The sequence below is a fragment of the Apis cerana genome, linkage group LG14 (genome assembly GCF_029169275.1).
Source record: "Apis cerana isolate GH-2021 linkage group LG14, AcerK_1.0, whole genome shotgun sequence".
NCBI classification, from domain to species: domain Eukaryota; kingdom Metazoa; phylum Arthropoda; class Insecta; order Hymenoptera; family Apidae; genus Apis; species Apis cerana.
The window spans coordinates 2,730,107-2,740,722 of NC_083865.1; the positions used below are offsets into that span (position 1 = coordinate 2,730,107).

Here is a 10,616-nt window from a genome sequence, read left to right on the forward strand (position 1 = left end):
TCTCGCCGACGGCAAGGTTGTATAAATGTGCGTGGTTCTCTGGTTGGTTCCTTCATTTCATATTAGTTCTCTTCTCGGAGTATCGTTCGTACCGTGTCGATACTTGCTTTTTTAAAAGTTTAAAAGTCCATCGTTCGAAAGGGTTTTGGTTTTCATTTTTTTTGTTTACGAAAACAACCCTTTAATATAAGTTTTCGGTAGTGAAATGACATTCTCAGATAAATAAAATTATCGAGTTCCATTTCATTCGAAACGATAGTGCACTTAATTAAAAAAATTTTTAAAAAAGAGTAAAAAGAAGAAAAGAGAAGAAGAAAAACCGTGATTTCTCAAGAAACGAGTGCGTATATTTGACGGGGGGAGTGTGTGAGATTCGATTCTGAGGATAGAATGCAAGGTTATCAAAGGAATTTTGAAGATGAACAAAGGGATCCGAAGGAGGAGGAGACGATAGTGGTGGATCTTGTACCTCCTCAGTATCAACTCAGTCCTCCGGAAAGTCCGCCGCCGGGGAACATGCCAAAAACACCTGAAAAAGGTTAGTTCATAGAATTTTCGCGTGACATGTTTTAAAAAGTTTAGGAGAAAATCGATCCTGATTTGTTGATCTTCATTTATTCGCGAATAATTCAAAGAGTTTTTTGTAAAAAAAGAAAAAAGAAAAGAATCGTCTCTCCTCTTTCGTCGGCTCGCTAAAAATGTCTCGATCTCCGATAACAAATGACAGGCAGGTAGAAGAACTATAAATATCTCTCTTTGGAAGCAGGTGAAAGTATTTTCGAAAAAGATATCTTCTTATTTGTATAATAATATCTGTAATAAATAGGGATTGTATTGTATTTTAGTTAATAAAATATTTAGGAGAGCGTTAATTAAAGACACAAAGTTAATCCAATTCATCGTAATGGTTTGTCGCTAATGGATCTGATTGTAATACATTATGATATACTTTCAAGGTCGAGTTTCTATTCACCTTAAGGTCATGAAAATAAATAAAGGGATATTGTTTCTCATTGTTAACGAATACTCTATAATCTCTTTGTTTAAAAGTAGGATTTATTATAGAAATTATTATTTTATCATGGTCGATCATGGATAGTTCCTTCCAAAATTTTAATTCATTGCCATATCAGAATTAATCGATTAATAAATCTTCATCGAATTACTTTGTTTCTCTCTCTTTTGTCAAAGACAGAACTTCCTCGTCAATTGAGATTTACATTAAGATATTAATATTCTTTTCGTTCATTCTAATTTATTATCTCTCATCATTTAAATCGTTAATTTTCGAAAATCATTCAAACATTACAATGACAAATATTATTGAATATTCATTATTTCAAATTTTTTTTTTCGGAGATTCGCGATAATGGAAGTTTATTTAAATAATAACACGTTAAATACGTGTTGAAATATAAAATATTTGCGTTTTTTTTCTCTCTTTTGTCTTAATCTATTTAAATCGTTAGATAATTTTCGAAACTTATTCGAACGTCACGATGACAAATATCGTATCATTGGATATTCATTATTTCAAATTTTTTTTTCAAAGATTTACAAGAAGTTTATTTAGATAATAATTTCTTAAATAGACGTTGAAACGTAAAATATGCGTTTCTCTCCCTCCCTCCCTCCCTCTCTCTCTCTCTCTTTTGTCTCTCTTTTCTTAATTTATTTAAATCGTTAAATAAATTTTTGAAACTCTTTCAAGTATGATGAATATCATTATTCGAATAGTCATTATTTCAAATTTATTTTCGAAGATTTACGAGAAATTTGTTTAGGTATAATCGTGGAAATGGAAGAAGGAACATTTATCTTCTTATCCCACGAAAGAGAAAACGAGTAGATGCATCGGCAAACCGAGGAAAATTGCGATAAAAGAAATTGTGGGACTGCCGAAAATGAGTTCAGGTGAGGTCCAACGCTTCTCTGAAATCTTTTCAATCTCTGGTCCTTTTTCATCTCGTTTACACGACTGTAAATAATGGTCCCCTGCTATTTACCTTAAAGCGTTCAGCGTGTAACCGCATCGCGAAACCTTCCCCCTTGACAATACCGCATTTCTTCCGAGACAAATTTGTAGCGTGTCCGACGATATTCGCTCGAATTATTCCTGAAAATTTTTCGATTTTCTCCAAATTTTTCTCCCGAATATTTTTATAGATCTCTTTTTCGATTTTTCGGTTTTTTTCGAACCTGTTTAACGATATCTCTTTAAAGTCATTTTGTTTAGAGGATATCGTTGTGTCGTTACACAAATTTTGAAATTGTTTAAACTTTTGTAAAAATTTAATTTTGTAATGATGTTACAAATATTTATTTTTTATTATTATTACGACACATCTAGTTAACAAGTGTATTATTATCAATTTCTTTAGATACGTCATCGCAGAACCAATCATTGTCCTCAATGGACCCAAATATCAGAAGGTACAGGACGGCTTTCACTAGGGAACAGTTATCGAGATTAGAGAAAGAGTTTCACAGAGAGAATTATGTGAGCAGGCCAAGAAGGTGTGAATTAGCCGCACAATTACACCTGCCGGAATCCACAATCAAGGTAGCTTAGAGTTTAATTATCGAACGATCAATTAGATAAATCGTTTCATACCATCGGCTATACGACAGAATATTTATCGAGGATAAGTAAACGTAATGAAGTTCAGTGTAAAGTATGAAGTAAACAATGAGCTCATCTTCCGGCCTATACATAGAAAAATGTTTTATTAACACCTAGACATGTTTAATTAATATCTGTAATCGACAGTGACGAAAATACACAAGATAAATCTTTGAAAACCTTTTTTTCTTTTTTTTCGTTTCCTTTTTCGTCGAACGAACCTTCGTTCGAAAGAGTAAAATTTGTTAAAATATATTTTTATTAAAAAAACGATAAAAAAAAAGATATTTCACACGAAATCAAAGACTAAAAGCTACTCATATACATATTAGAATTATTAAAAATGTTAATTTCATTGGACTAACTAAGCGTAAAATTTTTAAATACATTTTAAATTTTAAAAATAATTTTACGAATCGCTGTATTAATATCAAGTAAATATTAATAGAGAGAAACGTTGTAGACAAATTGTGTTACTGGTTGTTGAATAATTTTTAAAACGAAAGGATTTATCGAGACAATTAATTATCGAGCCGAGTTTCGTGAATGGAGAACATTAGTTATTTTTAAACTGTCATTGGCGATTTATGATTCGAAAAGAGGTGGAGATGAGGAAGAAGAATCCGTTATCGATTCTTTTTCTTTTTTTTTTTTTTTACTTTTCTCTCTCTCCAACAGGCGAGCAAACAGTCAATCACGAAGGGCAAACAAAAATTTCTTCGCCTTTGCTTTGCTTCGATCCCCCTTGATCCTTTTTCCGTGACTTCTTAATTTCTTTCGACCAGGACCGGTCGATCCGGTTCGAGGTGTTAAGCACTTTAATTAGCGGTTTTCCCGGGTTACCTTTGACTTTAATGGATCCCTTAATTTCTCATCTCGCGCTACCTTGACCGCACAATAGCTATAAAACCATCTACCGACGGAAATGATCGAGGTGTTAAATGACAGAAACGTTAGCCTCTACTACAACAAAATCTCCAAATATGTCATAAAATAACCTTTCACAAAAAACAAAAAAAGACACCATATCAACACTATAATTTCAATAAATATATCCAACTTGAAACAAGCAATTCTGTCGAATTTCCAGGTTTGGTTTCAAAATCGTCGAATGAAAGATAAACGTCAAAGGATGGCAATGGCATGGCCCTACGCCATGTACACGGACCCAGCGCTCGCTGCAACTCTCTTGGCCGCGGCAACGGCGTCGTTGCCTCCGCCCCCTTACCATGGGCCACCGGGCATACCACCGACCCATCTGGCTCCGAGTTACCCCGCAGCCGCAGCTGCGGCTTACTACGCGGCGAGGTATACGCCGTACCCATCCCCGGTCACAGGCACAGGTTCGTCGGCTCTCCACAGGCCCCATCCGCGCGCAGCGGCCGCTTATCCTGCGCACCCTCACCTTCTTCAACCTCATCCGTCGCTCCAACCCCTGCATTTATCCGGCCTGGGCGTTCCCACAGTCGGCAACACCGCCTTCCAGATGAACAGCCCACCCTCGAACACCTCCACCACGTACAGGCCGAACTTGCACTCGGAGATGAGTCCGGTCCATTCCGACGCGTCGAGCGACTGCGACTGCGTCGGAACGCAACCACACCACGGGCAACAGCACATGGATGGAAAGAGCCCGCCATCACCCAATATAACTCACGTCAACCAACAAGTTTCATCCAAAGTACAACCAACGGGAATCGGCATTAACGGTTTGCCGAGCAGTATTCAAACAATCGGTGTGTTCGAGGGGAAGAATTCGTACAGTGCTATAATGGGATCGCCCACGAAGATGGAACCACCAAAACTATTCCAGCCATACAAGAACGATATATCCGAGAGAGCGTAAGAACGATTGGACGAGATTTTTTTTTTTTTTTTTTTTTTTGTCTCTCTCTCCTTTCTCCACGGTTCGAACAATAATTTCGAACAGGAGAAAGAACGGGAATAGTTCCCGTTGAATAGTTTTTAAAAATTATTTAAAAGATTTTTTTTCAAAAAAAAAATCAAGTTCTTCAAAGCTGGTTGTGTTACACATGTGTATATAATTATGTTGTACATAGTCGATGTTTAGTTAATATATCTCGTATAAAAAATTGATCTTATGAATTCAAGATAATTAATTCTTAATCTGGTCATATTAAAATTTCTTCTGTTAAAGAAGATAGGAAAAAATAAAATACGCGAAAAGACTGTTAACGAAGCGTGAATTAAACTTATATGTCGGATTCGAAATATTTTATTTTTTATTAATTTATATTGAAATTTCCGGGAGATTCAGAGATTTAGAACGATTTAATTTTAATCTAATTATATTGAAATTTCTTACATTAAGAACTTAATATTGTACAATATTTGTTTCAATAAAAATTGAATCAAAATATAATAGAATCGAGAATTTTTTATTTATAATTTGATGAAATATATTGAATTGTTTTGTGTAAAACATAAATATTTGGGAGTTGAACTGCCAATAGGATCGAGACTGAATGCAAATGTAAATAATATTAAGGGTATCGTAAAATAAAAATTGTACCTGTTAATAATTTTAAAAAAATCGGCGTCCGAATTTTATATAATTCGAATCTGTAATATATAAAAATAGTACTTAAATGTTTCGATATAATTAGATGCTTAACGTTTTTTATCTCTGATTTTTTATAAGAATATAAGAATTTTAATTAATTTATCAATTTATCTGATAAATTTTTGTAGCAAATTTTTAGCAATTAGAATATTTTGTATCATTTATTCATTCGTTATTTAGAGCAATATATGTATATTCGCGATCGATCGTCTATATACCAAAGTATTTATATCACTATATTGTTAATATTTATAATTAAGTATTCGTGTTCGTTCAAAAATACAAATAGATAACATCGTAAAATAAAAAATAAATATAAATATATATAAGATATATATATAAGATAAGCAAAAAAGAAAAAAAAAATACTATATATACAGTTACACCAAAAAGTCATGAAATCGTTAAGTTATTAAGCTGTTAAATTATTAAGTCTATCTTCAAAAAAAGAAGAAAATAGAAACATACCTGATAAATTTTTCGTTGTTCTGATCGTCGACTATTTTGTACCTAATATATCGAATAATATGACCATTTTATAATTAATAATCTGTAAATGAATAATAAACAAAAAGTATAAATCTAGTTATAAGTTTCACTAAGTCGTTTTATAGATAAATAGATAATTATTTAATAATTTTAATTAAACAGGTAATTTTCAATAATAAAAACATTCGTACGTTTCGCCAAATTGTTGTTAAAATCAACAATCGATAAGAATAAATTTATTCATAGTAAAATAATAAAAAAAAAAATATTATAAGAAGTGATTTTAAATTCTATGTATTTATTTCCTACACTATATCATGTATTATGGAAAAAATATTTCTACACAAAAGTAGATTATATTATTTATTTTTTTTTCCTTCGTGTCTTAGAAATATTACTAGCATCGTATGTACATATTTTTATACTTATTTTAAATAATTTCTGTATTATTTCTATATTGTTATGTTTTTTTTGTATTTTATGTGAATAACAATAAAATTAATCGTTGAACTAATAGGCTTGTATTCATTATAATCAAATAATACACCGTTTTCCCAACAAACTTGATAAAGAAAAAAATGATATTTATATGATATATCTATTCATTCATAATCTCGGATAATTCATTGTCGATAATTAAATTTTCGTTTAAAAATTAATAATTTCGTTTATTAATTATAATTAATAATAAGTGATAATTTGATTTTTAATTAACAGAGGAAACGAAAAATTATGAGACAGAATAGAAAAATGAGATATACCAAAGATTTGATTTATATATAGTAATGAAAATCTTTTTTATAATTAAAATTCAAACTAGAATAAAAATCTCAATGAACTTTAACACTGTCATTATCTTTCATTTGATGGATTGTTTTAAATGCAAAAACAACAAATGTGCATATTTCAATTCCTAATCATTTAACGGCATCCAAGAGCGAAGAAAAATATATTATTGTATAATAATCGTATTCTTAAGATATTGATGACGGTTTAAAGTATGTCTTTCATTAATATTCGTTTTCGTTTAATCGATATTTCTCGTTTCTGCCGCGACAGGAAGTTTTCTATATGTGCATATTTCATTATTTTGATTCATTTTATGTCATAAAAAAATATTGTATAATAATCGTACTCTTAGCATATGAATAACAATTTAATAATAAGTATAATGACAGGAAATGAAAATTGAATATGAATTAATAGACAATTAATATTTATGAATAAAGAATGAAATGGATTTCGCTTAAACAATCTGAGGTCAAAAAAAGAATTAAATTGAAAAAAAAAAGAAATATGCGAAATAATAAAACTATTTATAATTGGAATTATAGATTCCAATTTCATAAATTATTATAGATCTATTATGATGGTATTGCGTCATTGCATTTAAGACTTTTATATTCAAAATATTTTACACAGTTTCATAATTCATTCTCAAAAATTGTATTATCTCATATTAACTATTATTCGTTTGATTTTGTTTAATTCAAAAAAAATAAAAAATTCATAAGTTTTTTTTTAGGTTTATAACATTTATGTTTATGCAACATTTTTTTATGAAATTTCGTGAAATTGTTTATTCGATTTTTTTACTTATAATTATTTTCAAACTGTCAAAGAACTATAAAAGAGATTTATTTAAATTTTTAGCAGTATTATACTAATTATATTAAATTTTAAGAAGCATTAGAAATAAAATCATCTCTCAATTCCAAATCAAACCGAAATTTCATTGGAAATTTTCAATATTTTCTCTTGAAAAATCTTTGCTATCGATGCTTAAGTACGAATTATTGAGAGATATCATGATAATATAATATAATTTATCCTATTCTCTCTAAATCCTTCCTATTCTTTCTTTGTAAGAAAAAATAGAAAACATTTCGTACAATAATCGAAGCCTTATTTACAAAATGAATATACATTACACGAAGAACCAGTAATACCAATATGATTATTGTGCAATATAGATCGAATCTATACGTATAATAACAATAATAGCAATAAATAGATGCCATTGCATAAATATAAATAGTGAAAACTACGAGTTCATTTGATCTCAGAGATATCATTTATGTTATACTTGAGGGTACATAGACAATTAACTCTTCGAACGATTCTGATGGGAAAACAAGATAATTCTGTATAAACGCCACCAGCTTAACGATCCATTGGGGTTTAACTATGAGTATACTATCACCCGTTTCCCCTTATTTGACATGGCCGAATTGAAACACATTTTGGGGAACTGCACTGGGATAGGATTTCTGGAATAGAATGCGTGAAACAATTTCTCGTGAAACGTGAAACTCTTATTATAATGATTATCATTATTTTACACTTTTATCTTTTTTTTTTTTTAAGTTTCAAAGAAATTGCATTATTTCTAAAATGATCGAATACGAAGATTAAATAGACGTGATAGAAGTATACGTAAGATAATCTTTGTGTAAATAGAGACACGTTTATTTTTTATTTATACAATTTTATTGATTATTGACATTAAATGACGAATTAATCGAATTAATTGAAAATTTCGAAGAGAATTAATTTAAATTGGAAAATCACGTTGAAAAATATTAAAAAAAGTAAAAAATAAAAAATATTAATTGCGTGGATAAAAATGACAGAAGGTGATGGAATGAGGAGACAAGATACCTGCTACTCATAAAAACATAAAATTTCTAACTTGGAGAGAAAAAAATCGCCACGCTAATCTACCGTCATAAATATAAAAGGAGCCGTTTTGTTGGTCGCTTGTAAAAAAATTATCGAAAAAATTTTAGAAAAAGACTATCAACCCAGAGGAGATACCCAATTCTTTGTCTAAGAATATTATAAAATATTTAAGCGTTATATTATCTAAGCGAAAACTTATTGCCGTAAAGCGATTAGCCTTTTCAATGGTCAAATAGTCACAGAGGTAACTATTAGTGTCTTCAATTTTCTCACCCAACTTTTCTTTTTTTTTTCAATCTTTATTTCTCATGTCCCATACTATTTCATCTCATCGTTAAGAAACGTATATAAACACATATATTTTTCTTTATTGTACTTTTTCAAGCACTTTTCCCATCTTTTATTTAAGAAATAGTTGATTTTAGTTTCAGTAGAGATATAACGTCAAAAAAAATTTTTAATTATGATAAAGAAAATGATCTATCTTTTCTCTATACTATAATAAATATTATTTTACAAAAATTATTAAAATAAAGTATTGAAAATTATTTTTATGAAGCTATTAGAATTGTACATATGTATATAAAAAAAAAATGACATACGTGAATAAAAATGAATCTCTATCGCAAGATCGATCATTTTCTTCCTATCCCACGATCCATACGAATTCATCAAATATTAATATCCAATTTATACCTTCGATACAAGGATCATCCCCCCAATATACAATCTCGCCCCTTCGAAATTACATCGAGAACCCTCGCTTCGATAGATCGTCACCCTCCAGTTTAGATGGTTGCCATCTTTCGAGGAATCACAGTCGATCGTGAAATTGCATTATCTTATCTGACGAGCCATTAGGTGCCGTTTAAACGACTATTTCCTAACAATCTATTTGCAATGTTGTACGAAGGGTAGATTGCGAACAGTCCTCTTGCGTCAAGATAATAAGCATACGATACTTCTTATCCTCCTCCGTAATATTATTTATGGAAACACACTCTGTATAGAATTTTCTATATTTTACATGTATATTTTTTTTTTTATAAAATCTTTAAATTAAATATAATTCTCGACTGATATCGTGAGATCGAACACGATCATTCAATTTGAAATTTATCCATTTTTTAATGAATTTTGATAATTTTTTTTTATTAGAGAACAAAATATTTTGAACAAAATAAAATATAAAACAATATTAGATCGAAATTACAGTGAAATAATATAACATATAACGATAGTTATACATTCTCTAGCAATCAAGTGATTCAAGCACGTTTTGGCTGCCGCCATAGTGCATAGTAAGTAGTAAGGTTGGTCATATCTGACGCTCGTGCTCTCACGATATCTCGTACACGTACAGGCGAAAGTCATTTGTTGCAAATATTTCAGATGGCCGAATGATTCTCTATTACTTAATTAAAAATTATTAAAATTTATGAGAGTATTACATACATAAGTTGATCTAATTGATCTAATTATAAATAATTATTTTAATATTTTATTTCAATATGATATATGATTTAAGATATAGTATATGGTAATGATAATATAAATAAAAATAACCAAACTTAAATATTTGTAAAATAAATTCTATTATTTTCACAATCAAATATAATTTTATTTAATATTAATTTAACTACAATTTTTCATATGTTTATTTTTAAGAAAAATATTGCAACTTTTCTAATATTGACCAATATTAATATAAATTCGTTTAATACACGAGATGATTTTCTCTGAAGTTAAAATAAAATAAAATCAATGAAATAATTTCAAAGATTGATACCAAATTGATTCTGACATTTAAATATCTCAAATTATTATCAATTTATGATTCATTTTCCATCTACAGATTTTATCAAATAAAGAATACGTAAATTCTTCTTTCCTAAATAAAAATTCCTTCTAAGATGAAAAAGGAAATCGAACAACGCGTGCAGCACATAGAATCACTGTTACGAATGTTTCGTTATCGACGATCGTAAGTGGCTTCTATGGATCTTGTTCCGACCGCAGGAAGCGTTTCACAAGCCGAATCTTTTTTTGTCCTATCGGAAGAAAAGGGAGGCTGGGGTTTCTGAGGCCAATTTTAAACCGTGATCGAGTTTGTCTCGTTAGCGTAAAGAAATGTTGACAGCTTTTGGTCACGTCTCCATAGACCTCCCGTAGCTAAGATCCACGAAGTTACATGTCTACACTGAAGCTATAGCGTAGCACGAGTTACATTGAAACAGG

The 10,616-nt window shown here is 30.0% G+C and overlaps 1 protein-coding gene across 2 annotated transcripts; it reads left to right on the top strand.

Annotated features, from left to right (window-relative positions):
- Positions 1 to 72: 72 nt before the first annotated feature.
- Positions 73 to 6,210, top strand: LOC108004415 (segmentation protein even-skipped). 2 transcript variants are annotated; one of them, XM_017067297.3, is made up of 3 exons: positions 73 to 538; positions 2,382 to 2,563; positions 3,714 to 6,210. In XM_017067297.3, exons 1-3 carry the CDS (start codon positions 391 to 393, stop codon positions 4,467 to 4,469), a joined length of 1,086 nt encoding a protein of 361 aa, XP_016922786.1. In that variant the 5' UTR covers positions 73 to 390; the 3' UTR covers positions 4,470 to 6,210. The 2 variants fall into 2 exon arrangements, with proteins under 2 accessions (XP_016922786.1, XP_028519860.1); XM_028664059.2 differs by lacking the exon at positions 73 to 538 and adding an exon at positions 1,783 to 1,914.
- Positions 6,211 to 10,616: the final 4,406 nt, after the last annotated feature.

Excerpts from the sequence above, each read along its gene's own strand:
- LOC108004415 (XM_017067297.3), top strand. The coding sequence starts at position 391 with ATGCAAGGTTATCAAAGGAATTTTGAAGATGAACAAAGGGATCCGAAG. Across the intron at positions 539-2,381 it reads GCCAAAAACACCTGAAAAAG|ATACGTCATCGCAGAACCAA; the intron begins GTTAGTTCATAG and ends CAATTTCTTTAG. Across the intron at positions 2,564-3,713 it reads TGCCGGAATCCACAATCAAG|GTTTGGTTTCAAAATCGTCG; the intron begins GTAGCTTAGAGT and ends TCGAATTTCCAG.